This window comes from Mus pahari, chromosome 5, assembly GCF_900095145.1.
Source record: "Mus pahari chromosome 5, PAHARI_EIJ_v1.1, whole genome shotgun sequence".
Lineage (NCBI taxonomy): Eukaryota > Metazoa > Chordata > Mammalia > Rodentia > Muridae > Mus > Mus pahari.
The window spans coordinates 33,989,681-34,016,053 of NC_034594.1; the positions used below are offsets into that span (position 1 = coordinate 33,989,681).

Sequence of the window (26,373 nt, forward strand, 5' to 3'; positions counted from 1 at the left end):
CAGAAGAGGGCATCGGATTCCATTACAGAAGGGTATGAGCCACGAAGTGGTTGCTGGGAAATGAACTCAGAACCTCTGGAAAAGTAGCCAGTGCTCTTAACCAGTTATCTCTCCAGCCCAAATAAAAGTATCTTAAAGCCAGAGCCCAAGGAGCTAACACAGGAGCCTTTGCTTTTCTTGATCCATATGTAATCTTTTATGTTTCTATAGATTAGGTATAGATCTAGTTCTAACTGGTTTCCATTGCTGCTCCCTGGCAGCCATCACCACATTAACTGTATCTGGGTGCAATGACTGGCCAGGAGCTTAGAAGGTCGGTCCTCTGTAGGCACATCTGACTGCCCAGCTATGGCAAACCCTAAATTTAGTATTTGATGCTGAAGACAGAGTGATCTAGCTTCTTCAGAAGATGTTATAGGTTGTCAAGGAAACCATGGTCAAACAAACAAGAACCAAGTTTTGAGTTCTCAACCCAGTTCATCCTTCACTTTTGGACTTATTTATGGGTCACATTCTATGAAAGACAGCAAATCAATTACTGCATCAGTGAGAAAGAAACACCATAAAAATCACCAGTATAATGTATAACTTACCACACGATGGAGAGGTGGTCTGTTGAGACCCAGGTCTTAGGCACTGCTGAGCTCTAAGAGGAAAAGGAGAAGAATTAAACTCAAGCACATTTACTATTTCCTATTGCTGGATTTTTTTCAGACTAATGTTTAGAAACACAGAATGTTAACTTTACTATATTGTTTAATTCTTTGAATAAAATTATTAATTTTTACAAAAGATGATCCAAGTATATTATTTCCTACAATACTAACATCATTTCTGGTTCTAAAGTTTCTATTACTTTTTAAAAACGAACATTAACACAGACCCTATGCTGAAGTTTAACATTTAACACAATTTAAAAACACAATTAAAAGTTGACCTTAACATTCCTTTAATAAGGAATCTTATTAGAGAATCTTATTAAATACCATAGCTTTCTTACATAAAGATTTTTTTTTTTTTACTTTTACATAAATGCAAAAGGGACTGGGAAGGGGTGGCATTTGGAATGTAAATACATAAATAAATTTTTTAAAAAGTTCCAATAGATATTTCAGGATTTTAGTTTTGAGTAAACTACTACTTGGTTTATTCTCTTTTTTTTTTTCCAATTTTTATTAGGTATTTACTTCATTTACATTTTAAATGCTATCCTCCAAAGTCCCCTATACCCCCCCCCGCTCCCCTACCCACCTACTCCCCCTTCTTGGCCCTGGTGTTCCCCTGTACTGGGGCATATAAAGTTTGCAAGACCAAGGGGCCTCTCTTCCCAATGATGGCTGACTAGGCCATCTTACTTGGTTTATTCTAAGATGAGATTTTATAAGCAGGAGTGTGCCTAAGAAATATTTATTAGCATATATTAACCACACAAAGTAAGGAGATTATGACATTTCCATACATTAACATAGTATGTACTGATCATCATAATATGTATGATGTATGTACTAATCTCTATAATTCTATAACTCTTATTCCTCCCCACCCCTTTTATAAACGTATGGGTACTTTATATATTTGGGGGCTGCTGCTGATAAATTACTGAAAATCCTGACAATCAGAGTTCTCTTTGGTTCTAAGATTTTGTTAACTACCGAGCAGAGTAACATCTCAGCTACTAGCAGGCAGCATTTACCATTCATTATCAAGAACATAGAAGTGCTTTATTTTTTCTGATTTTATAAAGACAACACACAAACACTACCCCTGCCTTCCACTACAGCTCAAAGAACGCTGCCCAAGAAGGGCAGAAAGAACTGGGAGCCCACGACAAGGAGAATGGCTGTGCAAAGCCATCTTCTAAGAAGCCAAGCCACTGCAAGCATGAGCCCACATTAGCCATAGTTACTAGCATGCGGCCATACAAGAACGGCCCTATCAACACTCATTTATGGATGGAAGGGTCGCTCGTGAGGCCCTACTGTTGAATTATTGGCTATTGGCAGATGCTGAGCAACTGTAAACCTATAGGTAATGGATCATCAGGCTCCAAAGGATAGATCTAAACTCATGGTCACATAGATAGCCCTGGTTAAACTCAGTGGGTTACATCCCAAAACACATATGACTACGCGATAGATTTGTAGGGAAAGAGGTTGGCAGGGTGGGAGGGCAGTAAGAGGAATTGGAGAGTAATCAGAATATATTATATTTTTAATGCAATTGTCAGAGAACAAATGTAATTAATAAAAATAAATACATTTTCTAAGAGTGGTTGCTCATGGAACCATTAACTGTCCACTAAAAGTCACTCATTCTTTACAACAAATAGCATGGCTAATTCCCTTGGCCTCTCTTGTTTTAGGAAGTAGCCGATTTCCTCTAATGCTGTATGAAAAGAAGTAGTGGGTGCTTTTTCAACCCTGTTGCTCTACCCGATTCTGATTTTTCATCAGCTGAACTAGTGGTCACTAAGATGATCTTAAAAGTAAAGTATTCCAGGTGGGTGTCTGGCATCAGCCCAGGTCCTGTATCAGAAATCACTCACTGACCTACACAGTAAAACTCCATTTATATTTAAGATACTGTTACTTATATGGGAATATACTATAACAATTTAACCTATGCTACAAACACAATTATGGTCGTAAACTCATCAATTTTCTAGACCCAATGAACATAAATCTAAGTTAACTGCCGAGATAAACATTGAAAAACTGTTACTTCTTAATTGACTTTAATAGCATACATAAAAATGTGGAAAATTATAAACTACTTGAGAGTTAAAAGAGTCAAATTCTACTATAGACAGTTGTGAAAAAATTCTATAAGTAAAATATTTTCATCAGAGATATATAAATATCGGTAGTAACACATTACCAGGTGGATTAGAGAAGAAAGGAAACACACACACAGACACACACATACACACGAGGCCTGCTACTGACAACACTCATTTACCAGCAGGTATATACTATTTCCCTTTTGCTGTTCCATTGTGTCTACTATATTACTATGTAGAATCTTTAAAATAATTACCACAACAGATAAGGCACTGGTGTAATGGCTCAATTTTGGTAGAAAAGTCAGTCCTGAACGAACTTGGTAATCCCGGAATCCTCCAGCCACAGAAAGTGTAGTCAAATTTATGTGCCGAGCGTTTAAAATCCAATAGTTGTTTACAGTCATATAAAACTCTGGAAGGAAATAAAAAAAGAAACTCTGAAAAACAAGCCATTTCATGAAACAATACTTATAATACTAACATTTACCTGCATTTTTGCTTAAGCTATTTGGTCTACAAATAACGCTATTCCCATTTCCCTGTTTTGAGAAATTTGCATATACCCTCATGTTTGCAATCACAGTACAAATACTGAGACTTACTAAAGGCGTCAGTAGAGAAAAGGGCCAAATTGTACCTTTCATTTAGTTCACACGCAAACAGAGCTCTGTACCAAACAAGAATGATGCTCCACAAACCATGGCAAAGAAATCCTCAACTTCTTCCAAAGACCACAGAGACTTGGCTAAGGAGTTGTAGACATTAGTGTCTTAGTTTCGTGGTATATTTTACGTTCAGTCCCATCACACTGTATATATTAAATGCATGCATTTTTGTATATAAAGCACCCTCAATAAAATGGTCTTCAAAAAAGGGACATACACTTCCCCCTGTCACAGAAGCGTTCCAGTTTTTGAAGGCTTAGCCACTCTGCTTTGGATAACCATTACCACACGTTATTATTTAAGTTCCTACAACGACCAGGGCTGTACCATAATAATTTTAGGATTACATTTCTGAAGAAAAGCTCATGCTTAGGATTTTACCCATTAAATTTAGCAGTAAATTTAAAGTGGTGAGTTTCCAGGCAATCTTTCACTTCATGTATGAAAAGTAAGAAAAACTTAATGTTGATTACTAAACTGAGACCAGAACAAAGGAGATCTCCTTTCTTCTCAGCATCAAAACTTAATGCTTTGTGTTCCTCCATCAGACCCCATGCATGGCTTTAAACATTTGCTATACAAAGTTCTCAAGATCTCAGGACTAGACACTTGAGGCATTAGCAAGTATACCATGATCTGACACATCAAGAGCCTTTGACAATTATCAATGGGGCTAAAAAATATTAAAGTAAAAAACAGGTACAAAACTACTAAATGAAGTATTTTCTATTCTTTTCTTGACAAACGATTGAGAGAACTTAGTAAGCAGAGTTAAAGTTAAGGATTCTCAGAGACTTCAAAGCTACACACCAGATTATGAAAACACAGAAGAGCAGATCTCTGGTCTATTGCTTTATCTCCTCTCTCCTCCCAATCTAATTTTATCCTCCATCTCAAGAACCCTGTATGAATGTCCAAGCTCCACTGCAGAGCCACACCCTGGCCATAGTTCAATTTAGATTTGTGCATACTTGCTTTAGAACAAAGACATATAAGAGGCACACACAGGCCCTGGAAAGAGCTTGGGGGATATGAGTAAGAAAACTGAGCCGGGCGTGGAACTACAAACATGTAAACCCAGCAGTGGGGAGACAGGAGGATCGGGAGTTCAAGATCAGCTCCAGCTATAGTAAGTTTAGTTTAGTAAGTGGGCTACATGATCACACTCCAAAAAGAAAATAACTGAGCAATATCAAAGTTTAGTTTCCTGAATCATGACCTGAGCATAAGAGCATGAACCACCGGGAGAAAAGCTGTTCAGGATACGCATCCCTCTTACCCTGTGAGAAGGCTATGGTCAGAGATGACCCTCTGAGGTCTGGCCCAGTACAGGACCTCTTTCCTTTTTTAAAGGTAGTATTTCTACCAAGTATAAACAGGGAATCTGTTCTAAAAGTCATATATATATATGTATGTATGTATATATGGCACTGGGGGTATGGAGCACAGTCTGTGAGAAGGCTGGGCAGTCTGGTTCTTAGGCTACACCCAGGCGCCACTGGGTGAATAAGAGCTGAGAATAGAGTGGGGGCCCGTGGGCTGGATCTAGCCGGGGCTGAGGGGGAAATGAGGGAGCTCCAGCTGGTCCCATGGGGGGGAAGTCCTTGGCTTGTCGGTAGGCAGCTGACTTGGGCTTGGGTTGGCTTAGTCGTGGCTAGGAGTGTAGAGAGACCTTCTACGGGAGATTAAATGGTGGCTCTAAAGGCAAAGGCCTCTATGGCTCCCCACAACGGATCCCAGTGAAAAGAGGCAGTCCATGGTTTTAAGGCATTTACTGTCATGGCGGAAAGTGAATGAGTACCGGCTTGTCAGGGTGGGCCTGAGATTAAATACCTTTTGCAGGGAGAAGTGTCTGGGAAGGAGTTTATTGGCTAAGTCCTCCAGGCCTTTAGGTACCTCATTAAAATAAGGATCTGACTTGAGACCACAGGACACATCCCTGTGGTGGGCTTTGGGGCTTTGCCCTTATGTGACTGATGACCACAAATCTATGGAAGGCTGAAGCCTTATGCCAGGAGCCTGGTTCCCCTGGGAACAGGTAAAACAACTACCGTTCCTTCAAGGTCACTGGGGTTTCTAGCCTTAGCTCAAGCAGGAATCAGGATATTTTTCACCATCTCATATTCATACACACACACACACACACACACACACACACACACACACACACACACACATATCAAAAGCTTAAAACCCATGACTACTTAAATACTTTTTTCACTCTGATTCTGATTTAATGAAATAAGAAAGTAGGTTTCCTATAACTCAGGAAAAGAACCCTAAGTTTAAGAATCACTCAGACTGGCAGTTTTAGAGGTGAACCATTGCTGGTCTTTAGAACAATGAGAACCTGGCGGTGTTGAAATACATTCTTCAGGGATGAGGAAGCAGCTGAAGGGTGCACCATCTGTCGAGCAAATACAAGGGTCTAGTAGACCGTGAGCTCCCATTGCTGAAGAGGCCACGTGACTGAGTTCTAGAAGATGGTGAAATCACGCAGATACCGAGCTGGAAGCTTCACCCCTAGCGACCATCTCTAATAGTGCTAAGAGATGCCATGCACCCTACCAAAGGGGAAAAGAAATTATCAATCCTACCCAGCTGTGAACCCCGAAAGCTAATGACAGGCCTGGAAAGACACGCCCACCTGCTGCAACAGTGGTAGGAACATCATGGGAGTAACCAATAACTTTCTGGTCAAAATTAAGTCCTGCTCTACAAGAACACGTATCTTGCACCATAACTGAACTGGAAACCTATGGCTAGATACATCATAGACCCTAGGGGAAAACCTACCATTATGCTGCTAAATGAACACAGGGTTAAACTGACTCTTGGTGACTTACTATCATACCTACAGATCCATGCACCTCTCATCCTTCACCCTCAGAAGCTTCTGTTTGCAAGAGATGGTGATTAACCCAGGATCAGTAACCGGCCAAGGAGATGATTAGAATGGATTACAGAATTTCAGCCCTACAGAGAAGATATAGACTGCACCCTGCTTCCCATGGCTCAGGGATCATTGTAGAGGAAGGGGAAGAAAGAGTGTAATCACTGGAGGAAGACGATAGCTGAAAGGAAGCATACGCTTGACACAGCAGGGCAGCTGCACTTGGGAACTTACAGTGGGTATCAACAGCAGCTTACAAAACCTGTGCAAGCCCATGCCAGACCAAATCCTAGCAAGGAGAGAAAACTTAGGCACACACCACCACCCCAGGCCACTAAGCTACTGGCAATTATTAGCTGCTGGGAGGAGAAATAATTTTTCTCTAAAAGTGTAGCCTCAGGTAAACTGACCATTCGCCAATGCAAGGCCGTACATCCAAGAATATTTGGGCAGCATAAATTGGTCTTGAAGGATTCACAAAAATGAAAGTCAAAATGGTGGGTAGGTTGGGAGTGGGGAAATGATCCGAGAAGTGTTGAGGGAGGAGAATGAACATGACCAAAACTCTAAGAAAAAAAAAAAAACCTAAGAAAAGTAAAAGAAAGAGGTTCAATCTTGAAAGATTAATTTTAAGTGTATTTGGAATCATTTTTAACTCAATGACATGGCTCATCCATATGTACTATGCAAAATGTAATAGAAAGTGTGCTAACATGTAATTTTCAGATTTTTATTCTTTTCCTAAACATATACTCATTCATGACTACTAGAAGCAATACAAAGGATTCAAACAACTTCAACGGCAACATTTCTTAATTTTATTATGGTACAATTCTGACATGCTAAGTTTCAAATAAGTAATTCTTAAAAGGCCAAGAATCAGTCCCAAGAACAACGGAGCTAAAGCTGTAGCACCTAGGACAAATCAAGCACATGTCACCCTGCTTAGTGGCTGGAAGAAGAAAACCAAGGGCATTGCCTATAAACCCTGATTTATCATAGAAAGAAATCACGAAAGAGATTAGCGACATTGAGAACTGGAGGTGCTGATTTGCAGCTAAACTGCTTCACAGTTCATTTAAGCCTGCACTTTCTCAGCATGAAAACTGAACTAATCCATTTTTCCAATATTCTTTTGGGCCCTCCCCCCCAAAGGGATTCTTCACCCCAATTCATCAATAAACACTTGTAAGAGGACGGCTGTCGCATCCCCTTAAGTTGTGTTAATGGTTCGGTCACTTTATAAGTTATAGGTATGTTGTTATTTTAGGGAATGATTACAAGTAATGATGGTCATGGACAGAGAAAAAAACAAAATAGGGAACTTAGACTCAGGAATCTCTCTTTCCTTTCCTCCTCTCCCCCCTCCCTCCCTCCCTCCTTAGCTAAGGGGCAGGGGGTTGAAAGGAAAAACAGGGGATATAGTAATATTATAAGCAAGACAAATAGGGATGGATTATCTACTCTTAAACCAAAACAAAACAAATGTATAGTCATACTCTTACATTGGTGCAGATTTTTATATTTTGATACAAAACTAAAGTTATATTTTGTTACACTGGTACAAATTTTTATATATTGATATAGGTTTAAGGGTTTCATTGGTATAAATCTTTGTATATTAATATAAAAGTTAAGTTTAATTTTGTTACAACATAATATCTGTATGTTTCAACTCTTAGACAGGCATTGTGCCTATGCAACTCACTTAAAAATACAAGGTTTGGGGCTGGAGAGATGGCTAAGCAGTTAAGAGCACTAGCTGCTTGCTCTCCCAGAGGTCTTGAGTCCAATTCCCAGAAACCACATGGTGGCTCACAAGCATATGTAATGGGATACAGTGCACTTTTCTGGTCTGTCTGAAGACAACTACAGTGTACTCATATAAATTAAATAAATAAATAAATAAATCTTTAAAAAAATACAAGGTTTAGTTCCAGTCTTTTTAATAGCTGCTGTTATAAACTGTTTAGGATAATTAAGTAATGCAAGTTAACACAGTCAGTCAATCAAACTCATGGTTATGTTAAATTCTAGTCTGGATTCTTTCTGGATATCACAGAAATATACACCCTGGGTTGTACAGAACAGGTAGCTGGAAACAGACAACATTTGTTGATTCAGGTATGCTATGAATAGATAAGTCTTCAAAAACCTCAGAGACTCACAAGACTATGGATTTAAAGTTGTTTTTATTAATTTAAGGCCTTTCTGACATTGAGACATGTCAGCTCTTGGAAGCACCCCATTCGACTAGGAAAAAGACGATGAGCATCAAAAGGCCTCCGCATGGAGTTGCTTCAACTGGGGCAAGCTAGCCACTGGGCACGGAAAATGCACTGACTTCATCTGCAGACAGAATGCTGTCCAGAAAGGACAAACAGGGGTAGGGAAGTCAATCGCCAAGCTCTGCTAAGACAAGGCAAGCAATTACTGCTCCCTAATCCCTGCTTCACAAAGGTCTGTCAGATAGTGTGGGCCAGAAGGCTTAAAGATAGATGCTCCAGCAATATGGGGGGTGGGGGGGGAACTGTCGAAGCATCAGCTGTCCCTGTCGTCTCTTTATCTTTGGAAGCTGCATTCTGTGCTTCCTGTGTGCTCAGGTAATATTTATCCCTTCTCAGGTCTCTGATGGGTTAAAGACTAGAAAGTCATCGTTGAACTAGAGGCTTAAGTTGGCTAGGGTTTTACAAGATGTTCTAGGTCTGTAAGCATATTTAATAGGTTAGAAATGGGTTTGCATACAGAACTATGAAGTCACCAGGATATTATTTCTTAAGATTTATTTTTTTATTTTATTTTAAGTATGTAAGTACATCGTCACTCTCTTCAGACACACCAGAAGAGGGCATCTGATCCCATTACAGATGGTTGTGAGCCACCATGTGGTTGCTGGGGATTGAACTCAGGACCTCTGGAAGAACAGACAGTGCTCTCAATCTCTGAGCCATCTCTCCAGTCCCTGTTGTTTATTATTATAAGAGAAAGACCCTTTCTATTTAGACAAAAAAGGGGAATTGTTGAGGTTTGGTCTGTTGTTAAGTATTATAATGCTAAATTCTGTACCAGAAGGTCTAGGCCTACAGTGAGTTCTTGAATTCTCTTTACAAGCTTTTGCTGTGCAAACCTTGTTCCTTGACTTAAAATTATTTGTTAAATAAAATTGGCTACATGCAATTACTAGAGGGATTAGAGGTAGGTGGGTTTTGAATTACCTGGTTGGGGATGAGAAAAGAGAAGGAGGAAGAACAAAAGGAGAGGAGGAAGCTGCCATGAGTATCTGGGGTACACCACTGGCGGGGGGAGGGGGGGTTAGACAGGCCAGGAGTTAGAAAAGTCGATTAGGGGTTATCCTCCAGTAATTGTCAAAGCCAAAATAAAAACAAAGACAAAAAAAACAAACAAAACAACAACTCTAATAGACATAGCTACAGAGACTTCCTTGCTTCACCCTGAGCAGTGAAGGTCAGTTTGAATGTCAGAGCACTTACCTGTAATGAAACGATCTAATGGCATCACAGGGGCCACATGAGGAGTAGCTTGTGTAACAAGAAGATTGATCAGATCTTGCTTAAAATTTTTCAGTGTAAGCAATGCTCTGGCAACAAGGCCACCCATAGAGTGACCGATTATTGCCACACTTGTAGGAGCAAATTCTTGACCCTGTTTTTAAACAAAGACAGATAAACTAAAATCACCATGATAAAATTCTTAGTATCGGGGCTGGTGAGATGACTCAGTGGTTGAGAGTGCCGACTGCTCTTCCGAAGGTCCTGCGTTCAAATCCCAGCAACCACATGGTGGCTCACAACCATCTATAATGGAACCTGATGCCCTCTTCTGTAGTGTCTGAAGACAGCTACAGTGTACTTACATATAATAAATAAATAATAAATAAATAAATCTTTAAAAAAAAATTCTTAGTATCCTGAGAAAAATATTTAGTACTTCTGTTTGCAGATGAGCAATATAATAGCAAGGATAAACCATAGGAGCACCCCTCAAAAGATAGAAAAATCCATCTTCATACAGTTCTAAATAATATGCTAATATTCTTTTATGTTATGCCTTACCATAAAAAACAGATTTTGGTTATAGTTTTCCGAACTAAAATTGGAATCCTTGAGTTAGTGAATCATGTTTGTATTCATTTGTTAGGTTGCTTACAATCTGAGATATGAGATATTAAATAATATTAGAATATTAAAAACTCAAGCAACAGCACATGCTTACTTACTTACAACACTGTTAAGCTTATTCTCCTCTGAGAGGCTCTATCCAGCAGCTGACCAAAACAGATGCAGACACTTACAGTCAAACACCGGATGGAGGTTGGGGACTCTTAGGGAAGACTTGGAGGAAGGATTGAAGGCCCCTGAAGGGGATGGGAACCCCACAGGAGGACCAACAGAATCAACTAACCTGGTCCTCTGGGAGCTCTCAGAGAACGAGCCACCAGCCAAAGAATGTACACAGGCTGGAATAAGGCCCTGGGCACATATGTAGGAGATGTACAGCTCAGTCTCCATGTGGGTCCCCCAAAAACTGGAACAGAGGCTCTCCCTAAAACTGTAGCCTGACTGTATCTGTTACCCAACAGGACTGCCTTTTCTGGCCTCAGTAGAAGATGCACATAATCTGGCAGAGACTTGATGCACCATGGTTGGGGGATACCCAGAGGAGAAGGGAAGGAAGGATGGGAAAATGATCTCAGTTGGTGGAGGGGGCACCTGGAAGGGAGGCAGTACTTGAGATGTAAATAAATAAATAAGAATATTAAATTTTATAATATATAAGAAATCAGAATATTTGGCACTGAAAATACTTTTAAAGGATGAGACAATTATAGCTGTTGTTGCAATGTACTATCATATGGTATCTCTTACTTCAAATTATTTCTCTACAGTGCATTTTAGTTTAAATAATAAAATAGCATATTGAACATTGATTCACTGGTTATGAAATGCTTTAAATAAGCACTGCTTAAAGAGAGTCTTTGTTGTGGCTGGAGAGATGGCTCAGAAGTTAATCTCACCTGACACTTCTACAGGACTGGGGTTTAACTACCACCACCTGCATGGCAGATGAAGACAACAGTGTGCCACTCTAGTCCAGACCACTAGATCCAATGACCACTTCTGGACTCCACAGGTACCAGGCACCCACATAGTGCACAGACATCCAAGTCAGACAAAATATCCATATACATGAAATTAGATTTTAAAACAATAATAATCTTTGTTTATCAGGGGTGGTGTTACAACCCTTCAATTCCAGCACTGGGAAGGCAGCGAAGTTGCATATCTGTTCTAGGCCAGCCAGTGATCTATGCAGTGAGTTCTAGGCCAGCCAGTGATCTATGGAGTNTCTATGCAGTGAGTTCTAGGCCAGCCAGTGATCTATGGAGTTCTAGGCCAGCCAGTGATCTATGGAGTGAGTTCTAGGCCAGCCAGTGATCTATGGAGTGAGTTCTAGGCCAGCCAGTGATCTATGGAGTGAGTTCTAGGCCAGCCAGAAAACCGCAGGCTGTGATCATCTCAAAACCACACAAAGAAAAGAGTTTGGGTTCACTGTTCTCCTAGGTGTTTCCGCTAAACCCGGGCTTGCTTCCCCAGCATCCATCCTTCATATGCACCTTTCTCCAGTTACGTGGGTTTTCAGTCTGTGGGTTGTGACTCCTTTGGTGACTGAACAACCTTTTCACAGGGGTTACATATGAGATATCCTGCATATTAGATATTTATATTACAATTCATAACAGCAGCAAAACTATGAATGTAATTTTATGGTTGAAGTCACCCAAACATGAGTAGCTGTATTAAAGGGTCACAGTGTTATGAAGGTTGAGAACCACTGTTTTGGATAGTTCACAGTGCCCACAATGCAAATAGTATGGTTTATGATGAATATCTGTTGTCCTCCAGGATAGAATTCTTATATATGTTAGGTAGAAAGTGTCAGAATTAGCATCTAGTGAAAACTTGGTACACAGAGCCTCAAATGAATGGCCGCCATTCCTTGCCATAGGCAATGTTTCTCACAGCACAAACTACTGAAAGAGCAGAGTGAAGGCCGAATGTCGGCCCACCCCGTGAGACTGTTGGAAGCTTGCACCTGCTTTTTGTGGACTTTATCCTGTGTGCTTCTCCTTCTGTCCAATTGCCTTTGTGTCCTTTCACCATGTGACAGTCACGTGTTATAAACTGAACCCTATGAATAATCCCACTAGCAAGCCATCCAGCCTGGGGATGGTCTTGGATCTCAGAGAAAGCTCACTGCTGTCAGGGCCAACCTCTACACCCCTACTTCTTGTTCTTAGCCATAGGTGCTCCCTTTCACTACTAGTCTCTGGTGCTGTTCTCCTGCATTTCCTTCAGCTATTAAATGAATGGCCTGGGCCTCGGGTCTTTGACTTTTCTCTTTACACATACACAGAGACACACACACACACATGGATCCACACACATGGACACACTCATCTCCTCCCTCCACCCCCTCCCCACCCTGGCTTTTAATACATGTATTTAGTGTTAACTCCCAACTAATCTCACCTGGAATTTTTTTTTTTTTATAGCTCTAGCACAACTCTTGTTGCTATACTGGGAATACCTTACGAATCTTAAGCTCAACCTGTCTAAACTAGACTTTACTGCCTCCAAGTATCCTCTACTTGGTCCTATCAAAGGCAATTCAATCCCTTCAGCTGTCCATAGTACCTGGAGTCCTTCTTAACTCTTGTTTTTCTTTCATACAGAATTTCAATCTGCAATCTCCCAGCAAAAAGGATAATTTTCTCCCCAAAACACTCTGATTACTTAGGAAGAGATCATTAAATTCTATTCCTCCTACATTGAATTTTTGTTCCTTTTTCTATACATTAAGCCATGGACTGGTGCTAGTGGGGACAAGTGGTTTTCAGCTGTAGAGATGAACCTATGATGGTCTATGTACCAACTCATACTTAGATATTTAATCAGATTAGTTTTCTTGCAATAATTCTATTTGATCATGATGTACTATACTTTTTTACTGCTGAGTTTGGTACTCTGGTATTTGGTTGAGAATTTTATATTTATGATCCTGAGGAATATTAACCCTTTAGTTTCCTTTAGAACTGTTCTGTTCTCTACTTTTTTCTTAAACAAAATTCTACCTCCTTTATTCTTTAAAAGTCCTTGTCTAGTTTTTCTGTCAGATCTGTGCTGGACTGAAAACTGAGTCTTTTTCTTCCTCTGTTTTTTTTGAAAATTATTTTTGTTGCTGCTGTTGTTTTAAGATCAGCATTTGTTCTTAAATGTGAATTAGAATTTCACATGACCGAAAGTCATTGAACCTTAAGGTTTTTCTTGGTGGTAAATTTTAAATTACAAATTCAAAAGAAATTCTGATACTAGGGTACCCAGATTTTCTGTTTCTTAGGTCAACTTTATAATTTATTCTTCAAAAACTTTAAATGATTGAGCTATTAAGTTTACAGGCATGAAAGTGTGCATGATATTCCTCTATCACCCTCTCCAAATGTAGAAATATATTCTCATTAGTTCCTGACATTGTTACTTTGTGTTCTCATCTTTCAGATCAGTCTAGCAATAATTTACAAGCTGTTGATCTTTTTTAATGTATCAACTGTTGGCAAAAGTTAGCTTTTCTGTTGTTTTATTTCTTTAATTTCCACTTTCACCTTGTTTTCTTGCTTAACTTTATTAACTTTCTTTTCTCCCTGGCTTATAAAGGCTGTCAGCTTACATCACTGATTTGAAAGCCTACTATTTTCTAATGTAAGTATTCAAAACAGTATTTCTGTTAACCATTATTTAATCCTCTAAATTCCTTTTTATTAGTTGAAAATTTTGTACATGTATAAAATATAAATTCTGATATGCATCTTCATTTTAATTCAGCTCAAAGTATCTTCAAATTTCATTTTTTAAAAAACTGTGGATAATCTAGAAGTAACAGTTTAAAAATTTTTTTTTACTTTTAATTTACCTTTGCTATTTTCAGGAAATAAATTACATTGTTTTAGTATTTTGAAGATTATTAATATCCACAACCCAGCATATGGCCTAGCACTGAACACAGCTTAGTAAATGTTTATTGTGTATTGAAAAAGATCAATTCTATAGCTATTGAGTAAAGTGTTTTAAAGTTATCAATAAACATTATATAGAAGAACCTGGTGAATGGTGTTCAAATCCATAGTTTACTGATTTTCTTATCGGTAATTAGAAGAAAAGGGCTGAAATCACTAATGCTATTTGTGCTAATAATGCTAACTCCCTTTCTTGGTTCTATTGGATTTTGCTTTGTGAATGTGGGAGGATTAGATGCATACAAATGATTCGAGGGGTGTTTGTTTGTTTTGGGTTTCTGGATTTTTATAAATTTGTTGGACTGTGTGTCTACCCACCAGCAAGCTGCTCAGGAGAGGCAGAACACAGTCTGTGTTTAGGGGTCCAAGCCTGTGTTCTTCTAGGAGAGAAACAGTGAGATCAGGGGTTGATGTTGTGGTTTCCAATCTCCTGTGTACACAGATGCTGCTGGGGACCACCAGGAGTTGAGAACGGGGCCATGGGGCCATGCTTTCCCAATGTGCCTGGCAGGAAGGGGACAGCTGAGCTTCACCCGAGACTGAATCCGGTTCAGTTCCAACTGAGGGCTGAGTACAGAAGGGCTGAAGGAAAGAAGGCCTTCTTCGGGAGATCTAGGCGCACACAGCTCTTTACTACAAAGGCCTCCCCGCACAGAAATCCTTGATGAAGGAGACGGTCCTTTGCTTGTCCAAACTGCTTTATTTTATGGCAGATGTCACTGCATATATCTTACTCTGGGTGAGCCAGGGATTAAATACCTTTTGTGGGAAGGAGTGCCCAAGAAGGGAAGCTCACTGGCTAAACCCTTGGGCCTACCTAGATACCTCATTAGCATGGAGAACTCCAGGTTTTTATGAACAGTTGTCAGGGTCCTCTCAGTGGGGTGTCATGGTTAAGTGTTCCAGGACACGTGGCGCTTGGCAGGGAGCCGGTTCGACACCTACCCTGAACCTACTTCAACCTTAACAGTTCTGTCTGGTGGCAAAGCCCACTTGCCCCACATAAACTGACTGACCCCTTATCATTAGGGAATTTCTTTCTTTGGGGGGCAGGGTCAGAGGATGAAACCCAAAATCTTTAAAATGCCCACATTTTTCTACAATGAAATGCCTTGCCTATAATCTATTCAACAGATAGCCCGTTAGTCACTCTAGTTTTTGCTTTATTTGGCATGTGTGCACACACGAGTATGGGGGGGCAGGTTGGGAAGACGGGCAGGGACTGAAGTCAGGCCATCACACTGGGCAGCAGGTGCCTTTACCCACTGAGTCCTCTCACTGGCCCTCCACCTTATCTTTTGAGACAGGATCTCTCAATGAACTGGAAGTTTCAGTTCAACCTAGATCTTTATACTAGCATTGAATTGAAGATATTACATTATTTGTTTTAAAAAGTACTGCCATTTTTGTATTCTGTTTCAACTCCAACACAAACAAATGTACTATTCCCAACCAAATGTGTCCCTAAGAAAACAAAGCCACTGACACTACTGACTTGCACATTTTATCTCCCACCTTGTAGAGTTTGAGAATCACTTTAATGCACTCGTGTACAAACTTGGTCTGCTTCTGAAGGCTTCCACCATACAATGCCACCAGTTCTTCATTGAAGTTGACACTGAAGAAGTCAAAATGGTACTTGAAGTCGATGTCTTCTGCTTTCCTAAGTGCAATAGAGCCGATAGAACGAACTGCAGAGTAAGAAAGAAGAGGGATCACTATACAAAACATCCTAGAAAAGCATCCGACTTCGTCTCGATGTTTCTAATAAATAAACCCATCATTAATATAGGCAACTTATTTCAGTGTGATGCACATCATCAAGTACCAAATAAGAACCTGAGGCTATAGCTCAGTTGGTACAGTGTTTGCTGTTCAAACTATGAAGACCCTGAGCTCAGATCCCAGAATCCATGTAAAAAGCCAAGCCTATACTACCAGCACTGAGGAGACAAAGACAGAAGGATCCTAGAGGCTTGCTGGACAGATTTCTAGGTAAATCTGAGAGCTACAGGTTCAGTGAGATCATTAAAAAATAAATAAATAAGACAGACAGATGAAGGAAAGAAGAAAGGAAAAGGTGGAGAATGATTAAAAAAAAAAAAAACCTCAATGGTGATCTCTAGCTTCTACCCATACATGTCTATATGTACCATCCCTAACGTTCTAACTTGCTCACTACACCTATACACATACACACACACACAAACACACAATTAAAAGAACAGATATAATTCACATACTACCCAAGTCACCCTGTGCAAAATTTGTAATTCCATGGATTTTAATGCATTCATCACCTCTAGTGAGTACTGTACAACCTCCTCTGAAATTGAGTATTTCAACCATATGAGTAGTCACTCTCCACTCCTGCTATTCCTCCTAGTCCCTAATATGCACCAGCTTATTCTCTGTCTCCATGAATCTGTCTATTTTCAGATAAATGATATCATCCCATAATGTGTCTTCGTGTGACTGGCTTCTTTCACTTTTTATGATGTTGGCAAGGTCCATCCGTGTTGTAGCATTTGCATCACTAATTCATCTCTTTACATCCCATCAGCAATGTGTGAGGATTCCAGTTTTCCACATCTGTGTAGCACTTGCTACTATCTGTCTTTTTTATCATAGCCATTATGGTATTATTGTAGGGAGTGGTATCGCATTTTGATTTGCCTTTCTCTGATGACACACGATGTTTAAGCATCTTTCCTGCTTCCACTCTTGCCCTGTAATAGCAGATTCTCTTCAAAGCAGAGCCATACTGGTCCTTTTCAAAAAGTAAACTGTATTTATTAGATTTGTGAAAATTGTAATTTCACAATTTCAGTGTTGTCAAACAGGTAGTATAAAGGAAAGTATCATATGCCAAGTCTAAGAATATAATCAGTGTAATAAGTAAAGATAAGAAGATATGTAAAACCTGTGATGGGGAGTTAATATTACTAGAATAAATCTACAAGTACAGAAATTTATATGCTCTAAGATGTATGTAGAAGGACACTGTAACTGCCAATACAAAAATACTACAAAATTATACAAATTATCTTCTATAAAAATTATATAAAAGAACAATATAGTATTAAATAAATGGACAGTTTACTGTTCATACATACTCTTACAGACAAAATAGACTGGGAGAAACCAAGCACAAAGAATACATACTTGATGGTTATACATTATAACCATCATACATCATCCCCAGAGAAATAAAGTATCCCAGGGATGCACACTTAGGTATTAAGACTACAAAGAAAGTTACAAAAGTTGCCACCTTAAAGTTAGCATTGTAGAAAAGAGAGAGAGAGAGAGAGAGAGAGAGAGAGAGAGAGAGAGAGAGAGAGAGAGAGAGTAGAAAGCTTTAACTTAGGGGGTGTTCCAGGATGCTGGCAATCTTCTACTTCTTCACTGAAGTTTGAGTTCTCTGTAGTTCACTTTGTAACAACTGTAAATGTATATCATTTCAAACATGTTAAGAACAAAAAAAATCAGATTATAAATTTCTTACCCAAAAAATCATGTGTCACATGCCTCTCAATATTCAGTAGCCTTTCCCAGTGTGCGTGTGTGTGTGTGTGTGTGTGTGTGTGTATGTGTGTGTGTATTTAGTCTGGGTTCGTTATGTAACAATTCCTCCAATGTTTATAAGAACTGAAGCAGATTTTGTTTGTAAACAAACTTACTTACAGATCGGGGTATCTGGCTGCTATGCCAGAAGCTCGGACATCCTCCCCACCGTTCTGTAACCCCTCCACGTCTCTACCCGTGGAGAGACACTGATCTCTTCTCTTGTTCAGCATAATTTAAGGTTTTCATCTCCCCACTGAATGCTTCAGATTCCATTCTGAAGTCTGCACAGTAGGTCTGATACAGTACCTACTGGCAGAGTAAGTTTTTCATTTACACCACTTGATTCTGGCACTGTGCACATGATTCCAAGTCTGGAGCTGAACGTCACAGCTTTAACTTCTTTTTTCCACTACCTACCTTGCTTATAGCTTCCAGCATTTCCAGGAAGAAAGAGAACAGGAATTCCTGTCAAAGGGAGAAGTTTGTGTTCTTCAGCGTACGATCCTTCTCCGTAAAGATATAACTCATATGCTGGATAACGCTTTGTCAGTTTCTTTGGGAGTTCTATTTTCTACAGAAAATAAATAAATAAATAAATAGGTCCATTTTAATCACTTTTATTTATACAACTCAGGTTCAATGCAAACATAAATTACAGAACTTTAAAATGGTACAGTATACAAATATTATGAATGCTATAAACCATACCCAATGCACAAAACAAGTTCAACTTATCGTTTTTCACGCAGGGGATTATTCTTAAATTATATGGATCTTGAAGAGTATAACCTTCATAAAAGCATAAAACACATATGGTGGAAATTCTAACAAATAATAATCCCTGACAATGGCTATATGTCACTGGTATATGTCAGAAAGTTTCACATAAACTTAACTGAAAATGCATTTAATTTAGAACCAGTTATCAATTATAATTTAAAATAAGGATAAGACCTTTCTATGATCAAATCAATGCTTTTGCCATTTTAAACTACTTTATAAGTATCTTCTTTTACTTAGGCCCACCTAAATACTCTAGCTGCTACAACTTTAAACAAAGCACGTTAGTGATGGGGTTTGTGTGTGTACATGCATGTTCATTTGTGTGTGTGTGTATGTGTGTGTGTGCATGTGTTCATATGTGTGCATAGGCACACATATGCATGTGTGTGTGGATGTGGAAGCCATACGTCAACACTGGGTATTCTCAATTATTCTCCGACTTATTTATTTTGAGACAGGATCTCTTCCTGAACCTAGAAACCTCAGATTCAGCTAGATTGCCTGACCTGACTCTGCTTCCCAGGACTGGGGTGACTGGCACAGACTGCTATGTCCAGCTCTTTACCGCTGTGTGGGGATCAACTCAGGGACTATCTCATGCTTACATGGCAAGCCCTTCATCTACTAAGCCATTCCAGAGCCCCAGGAAGTTTGTTGGACTATGTTTTAACTATGATGGTTTAACAAAATAATCTGAACCTTACAACAAAGTCTTGATCAGGAATATGCACGCTCTTCTTACCATAAACATTCCACTGAATAACATCAGCTTCAATTCACGGACCAGCTACACGGATTGTCAGCAAGCTTTAAGCTACTTTGCAAATCCTAATGTTGTACTATATATGCAAAGTCTTCACATCATTTCCAAAGGGTAGGCATTTATTGAGGATGTAGCAAAGTGTTAACTTTTACATTCCCTCTTTGAGGCGCGGTCTCACCATGCAGGCTCTGCTGGTGTCACTCCATCTTCCTACCCCAGTCTCCCAAGCGTTGGGAATTACAGGAGTACTTCACCATACCTGAAGTTTCCATTACTTTTTTTTTTTTTTATAACGGAAATCATTAAAACCAAACCACTGTACTAAATCAAAAACTGAAACTGATATCAATACATCAATAATCTAGAAATGTAAAACATGCATATACTTGATGAAAAAATTTTACTGTATGAATTTCAAAAACTGTAAATGCTATTAATATTGCTGGAAAAACTTACTGCTCAAAGGAGAATTCTAATCATTTGTGTAGATTCTAGAATGTTCCCTTGAAGATATTACCATAATCCAGACCAAGTATATCACAGAGGCATCTACAGGACAATATGCTTATTACTTACCCAACTCTACCATTTGCTTTATAAGCATGCTAGCATTTCAAGTCAAATTAGTCCCAATAATGATTATGCAATGTGGAAACAAAAGTGAGAATGATCGGACAGTTTATTTATTGGGGTTCAAGCAAGATTATAAAATAAAGAAGTAATTCCTTAACCGCTCACAAATAAGAACATAATTTGATGCAATGGTGTGCACATAGTTTTTAGTTTAGTAGACAAGTTTAAGCCAAGTTGAACATTAATCCAGAAAACTAGAAATTATCAAAAGTGTCTAAAAAGACTGGGTGGTGGTGGCGGCACAAGCCTTTAATCCCAGTGCTCGGGAGGCAGAGGCAGGTAGATCTCTCTGAGTTCAATGCCAGCACACAGAGAAACCCTGTCTTGAAAAACAAAAACAAAAACAAAACATACACACAAACACACACACATTTCTCTGAAGATTAAAAAGTAGGCAAAACAACATATTTGACATATTTTATAACATGCTATTTTATGGGCAATTTCATTGTAAAATATTTATATCATTTAAAAAATAGCTGGGCGTGGTGGCGCATGCCTTTAATTCCAGCACTTGGGAGGCAGAGGCAGGTGAATTTCTGAGTTCGAGGCCAGCCTGGTCTACAGAGTGAGCTCCAGGACAGCCAGGGCTACACAGAGAAACCCTGTCTCGAAACCCCCCCAAAAAATAAATAAATAACAAATAAATAAATAAATAAAAATTAACAATATATACATATTCTAAAAATATACAGGTGGGGGAAAGGTAAGGGAGATGGAGAATCAAGGAGGGGAGGGGAAAGGAGAAGAGAAGAGGAAACAAGAATGATAAGAAATGCAGGCAAGTAGCAAATGACACCTCCAGGCACAACACAAGATCTAGAACGTCTCAGAAAGACAACATGAGAGGCAACTGGTGGGCGCACAGAAGGGATGCTATGCTAAGACGAACGATGCATAAAGGAAGGAGCATAGCTGTAGGGCTCCAACACAAATTACTTCATATGGACAATTCAAAATAAGCAAACTCTCTCCCACAAAAGACATTCAGTGACAACAAGTGACCTCTGCATTAAATAGGACTCCCATGAGGCAACTCTGCAGTCTGTACTGCCTTGCCTGCACCTCAGAAGAGGTCATTTTCATTGTCAGTGTACACCTCTCCCAAAAGACAAGTGTTCTAACAACCCCTCAACTGCTAGAGAAAGCTGACTTAAGAAAGCTAAGATTTTATTTTGTGATGTCTCTGTGTGTGTGTGTGTTTGCACGCACATGTATGTATATATAATATATATCTTTCTCTTGTAAATAAAAACTATGAAAGTTTGATATCCATGGTTTAACAAAAAGAAAAAAAATTATCAAAATAAATGCAGACATTTTAAAGTTCTTAGTAGGAGCTCTCAGCCTTTGACTGAGGCTAAGGACTAAGGACTCCTGCTTGGTTAAACAGGAAAAAACCACCTAGACATAATTTAGCCTTTCAGACAGACCTTTCTTCTCACCATAAATCCTCTGCTACAATCCAGTTCATGCTGCTACCAAACCATCTAGCTAAATACATCCTCACGTATTTCCATACTGTATACATAAATAATAAAGACTTTAGAGAGGGTAGCTTTTAAAATTTGATTCCAAAATCTACCTCACTCTTATAATTTACAGATGCCATGTTTTAAATTTTGTGTTTAATGTATTTAAATTTTTTCAACTTCAGAAGGACAGGCATTGAAAAGAAGGTCTCTTACCATGGTCCGGAGCTGGTCAGTTCCCCATCCAGATGACAATGGATGTTAACCAGCTTATATGTCCTGCCAAGTATAATTTGGATGTACACAGGCAGATACAGTTATAGATTATTTCCTCCCTATCAATAGTAATATGTTAGAAACGCTGATCAGACAGTATGCCCCAGCACCTTCCCTCCTTCAGCCACATGACTTGCATGTCCACGCTCAGCTCTCCTGATCCCCTCATGTCAGCTAGGTTTTTATTATTATTATTTATTATATTATATTTATTATTATTATATTTATCATTATTATTCCATTCATTTGCATCTCAAATGTTATATTTTTTGTGTTTTGCTTGTGGAGCCGGAAGAGGGTGTCTGGTTGGAACTGGAGTTAAGAGTGGTTGTAAACCACCAGGTGGGTGCTGGAAACTGAACCCAGGCTCCATGCAAGAGCACCAAGTGCTCTTTACCTCTGAGCCAGTACAAACATGTCTATTCTTTCTTCTCAGAAGAGCCTTGTACACAGTCTCTTGCTACATTATAACTGATTTTTATATCTTTGTCTCTCTTCTTGTTAAAATATATACATTAAAGGCCTAGGGGCTTTTTAATCACTAATACCCTCTCATGCCAAATAGACCTAGTCATTCAATAAGTGACTGTCTAAATAAACATCAACATGCTTTATGATAAAGTATGATTTATATTCGCAGCATCAACATCTTTCAGAGAGCAAGCATTAGGTCACACACATGAACAGACCCAAATGAGCGCATGAGAGAAAACAACTCAGGTGTTTCTGCTAAATTATGTGCAGATGAACAACCATTTGGCCCTACTGGCATCATAGAGCAAGAAGCTGTAAATGATGTGGTAGACTGAAGAGCTAACCCATCAAATAGAGTTAACTCCACATACGTGCATCCAGGAAACTACAGGCAAAGGATGAATAGAGATAATAAGCCATTTTAAATTCAAAATTTCATTTTTGCAAAGAGCTTCAAATTCCTGTCACTTAAAAAAAAAAAAAAAAAAGGAGGGGGCTGGTGAGATGGCTCANCAGNTAAGAGCACCCGACTGTTCTTCCAAAGGTCCTGAGTTCAAATCCCAGCAACCACATGGTGGCTCACAACCATCCATAACAAGATCTGGCGCCCTCTTCTGGAGAGTCTGAAGACAGCTACAGTGTACTTACATGTAATAAATAAATAAATCTTTAAAAAAAAAAAAAGATGTTCATTCTTTGCTGACTAGTTAAAAAAGGCACAAATAAGCAACTTTTTAAAAAATTAGATAGTTTCTTTATTTACATTACAAATGTTATATCCCCTTTCCTGGTTTCCCCTCCAAAACCCCCATCCCCTCTCCCCTCCTCCTGCTCACCAACCCATTCACTCCCTGCTTCTTCCTGGCCCTGGCATTCCCAAATAAGCAACTTTTAAAAGGGAAAAAGAAAAAGGCCTCAAGAAGGATGAGATAGGAGAGGAGGCCATGCCACCTGGACACCAACCTGCAAACAATTAGAAAGCTTCAGAAATGCTTATCTAGAAGGCAGCAGAGAAGCTATCTTTAGAACAGCTTTACTCCTAGGAAAGCCATTTGGCTCTTTAAAATCTCAATATTTATTCAAAAGGGCTCATTTCTATAGGCAGGCCTTAATTCTGTTGGTAAAATAACACAATTCATTCAAAGTCTGCTAAAAATGTGTACTAAAACTTCCACCACTATGATTATTACTGTACACACAATTTATTAAGTGTCAAACTCCAAAACAGCAATTTGTACCAAAATAACTACATACCGACAAAAAAAGCCCAATAGCTCTTTTGTCTCAATGACACTAATTTTCTCTTTCTAGTCAATTTCATGAGGCACAAGGCACATCTGTGAGATCCATATGCTTTGTTCTGAACACGAAGGCAACTTCTACTACTGCAAATATTAAAATAGATCAAATAATTGTGGGAAATCTAAAAATAAATGCAAACTATTGTTCCAAAATGATTTTATTGTAACCATTTAATACAGTACTTCACTAAAGCGACCTGCTTCAATATTATCAAGTTCTCAAATTATTAAACCATAGGCAATGAAAGAGAATTAAAATGAACTCTATTTTCAGTTTTTAAAAAAACCCTAAAGTTCATATTTTTAACTATTAAGATTCTAATGCACATAAACCCACATCACATCAGTTTATTAGCTTAGGAATTAACACTAACTTGTTAAAAATCTCCAAGAGCATCTGAAATGCAGTGTTCACTTTCCCTCAACCACTGATGCAAAATCAAGGCAGGAACTCATCTATTAGAAAATAGCCATGGGAAAGGATGCTTGCTCCTCAGCAATCTAAACTTCAGTTTTTAAATGTAAATAAGAGGGCATCAAACAGGCTCCCTCTATAACACAGATGCAATCCTGATTTTCATTCTTCATCGACAGAAAAAAAATCTGCTATGATCCTAAAAGTATACTAAGAATGCACTTTATCAAAACGTATTATGTATATTTTATAGGAGTTATTATAATAGATATTCCAAAATTAAGATTCATTTAGAAATCTCAAGAAAAATATCACCAAAGGGAAATTTCTCCTGACAGCTGTGTAATTTGTTATCATCTCTTTCTACTGCTGGTCATGAATGAAATTCTAGATTCTACTACGCGGAACAAATGAAGCAATTAATGAAAGCATTCAAATTAGAACAGAGGAGGGGGACGGTGAAAGAGGAGGCAGATCCTGTTAAACGCAGTGAGAAGACAAAATAACACCAGAATCTACATGCAACCGATTATAACAGATATCGTAATAGATTATGCAGGTCACTGACTGTTCAGAGGCATGCGAAAACACAGGTACGCACACACCCACGGAGGACTCAAAACCTACAGAACAGGTGGATCGGCAAATTTCTCCACCGGAGGGAAACTAGATAGTTTTCAGTTTAATTATTAATCAGGTCAGTCTTTCACTTCATCCAGAGGTAAAACCTCAGAGCCTCTTTTTAAATCAGCTTTGGCAACTCTGCAAGACGCTCTTTCTTTCCAGAAAAGCGAAATCTGATGTGCCCATCACTGGGCGCGAAGAGAAATCATCTCCTTGCAAGCAAAGGAGGGTCCCCGGAAGTATAGGGATTGGGGAGAGGGGCCGGGGCTGGGTCTCTGGCGGTCAGAAGTCGGGGTCCGGAGTCTGGGTGGGGGACGAGGGGTCGCAGAGGCGAGGATGCCCTGCTCAGCACGAAGCAGGAGACTTCAAGTGCCAGGAGGGCTCCGACTCGGAGCGTTCCAGTTGAGCCCGAGAGAAGCCCGAGAGGTGCGGGCGCGCAGGTGAGGGAGGGCCGTACCTGGTACTCGGGGTACTCGAACATGTAGCTCATGCTGCACTTGTTCTCCTCGAAGCCGAAGAAGACATCCCACAGCCCCAAGGTCGCCAGAAACACCATGAAGACATAGAACGCCAGGTTCCAGAGGTTGACTGAGTGGAGAAGCATGGTGCAGCCGAGCGCCTCTACACCCAGAGAAGCTCCGCAGCCTAGACAGAGCGAGGGAAAGACGCCGGTGCCAAGCCGTGCCCAGCAGAGCAGCGCGCGCCTGCGCGGAGCCCGCCAGCACCCCCTCCCCTTCGCCTGCCGCTCAGCGCGCCTGCGCGACTGCGAACAGCGGGCCCGCGGCACCGCCCACGGAGGAGGGAGCTGTGGGCGTTTGCAGCGTGAGCGAGATTGTGCGCCTAAAAGATGGAATGAGAAAGCGGGGTGGGCTGGGCTGGAGGGCATGGAGAGAAAAGGGAGGGGGCGAGAGAGGGAAAGGGTGGGAGGGAACGGGGAGTGGAGGAAGAAAGGGAGAAGGGGGATGGGAGCGCGGGATCCCAGAGGCTGGAGAGGGAATGGCCGGGTGGGTACCACGGGAATTGGCCAGGGGCAAGGATAACGCCCAAGAGTCCAGAGACTGTTAGAGAGTCAGAGCTAACTGGCCAAGGGAGGCGGCACATCAGAGGCTTGTCTGGTGGCTGTCACGGACACCTTCCCCTGCAACAGTTTCAAACCCCATCCTGTTCAGTTTTGAACCGTCTCGGGCCTCCACAATTTCGCTTCAAAGACCAACTAGCTTGATTCCAGAGGAGGCAAATGGCTTTCACCCTCCCTCTTAAGACCACCGACTTGGGCCCCGTGGGTAACAACATCGGCTCATTAAAACAAAACACACGACAGTCAAAGGAAATCCTGTTCTTGGTGGGAGCCTTAATCAGACGAAGTCTAAAAAACAATATAAAAATACCCACCAACATAATGTTCCCAGTTGGTATCTGCAGGGCCAGGTTGACACTGACTTGAGGTGCTCTCCAAGTCCCCCATGTCTCTGGGGACTGGTTCCACAATGACGTTAGAAGAGAATTTTGCTCAAGCTCCCACTCTTTCTCTCTCATAACTTAGTTCATTTCGAAGAATTTCCATTTGTCTTTACACAAAGGAGGGGGATTTAAAAAAGCAAATTAAACCTATTGGTAATACTTGTAACAG

General features: G+C 39.9%; 1 protein-coding gene across 1 annotated transcript in view; it reads right to left on the minus strand.

Annotated features, from left to right (window-relative positions):
- Pgap1 (post-GPI attachment to proteins 1) overlaps nucleotides 1-25,444 on the minus strand; it is an 81,376-nt gene extending 55,932 nt beyond the window's left edge. The window contains exons 1-6 of the mRNA XM_021198047.2: nucleotides 25,201-25,444; nucleotides 18,420-18,573; nucleotides 15,948-16,123; nucleotides 9,832-10,003; nucleotides 3,037-3,194; nucleotides 594-646 (exon numbers count right to left, since the gene is read on the minus strand). Of these exons, the coding sequence (XP_021053706.1) occupies nucleotides 594-646; nucleotides 3,037-3,194; nucleotides 9,832-10,003; nucleotides 15,948-16,123; nucleotides 18,420-18,573; nucleotides 25,201-25,347 (860 nt within the window). The 5' untranslated portion in view covers nucleotides 25,348-25,444. The remainder of the gene's footprint in view (nucleotides 1-593; nucleotides 647-3,036; nucleotides 3,195-9,831; nucleotides 10,004-15,947; nucleotides 16,124-18,419; nucleotides 18,574-25,200) is intronic.
- Between the last annotated feature and the right edge of the window lie 929 nt (nucleotides 25,445-26,373).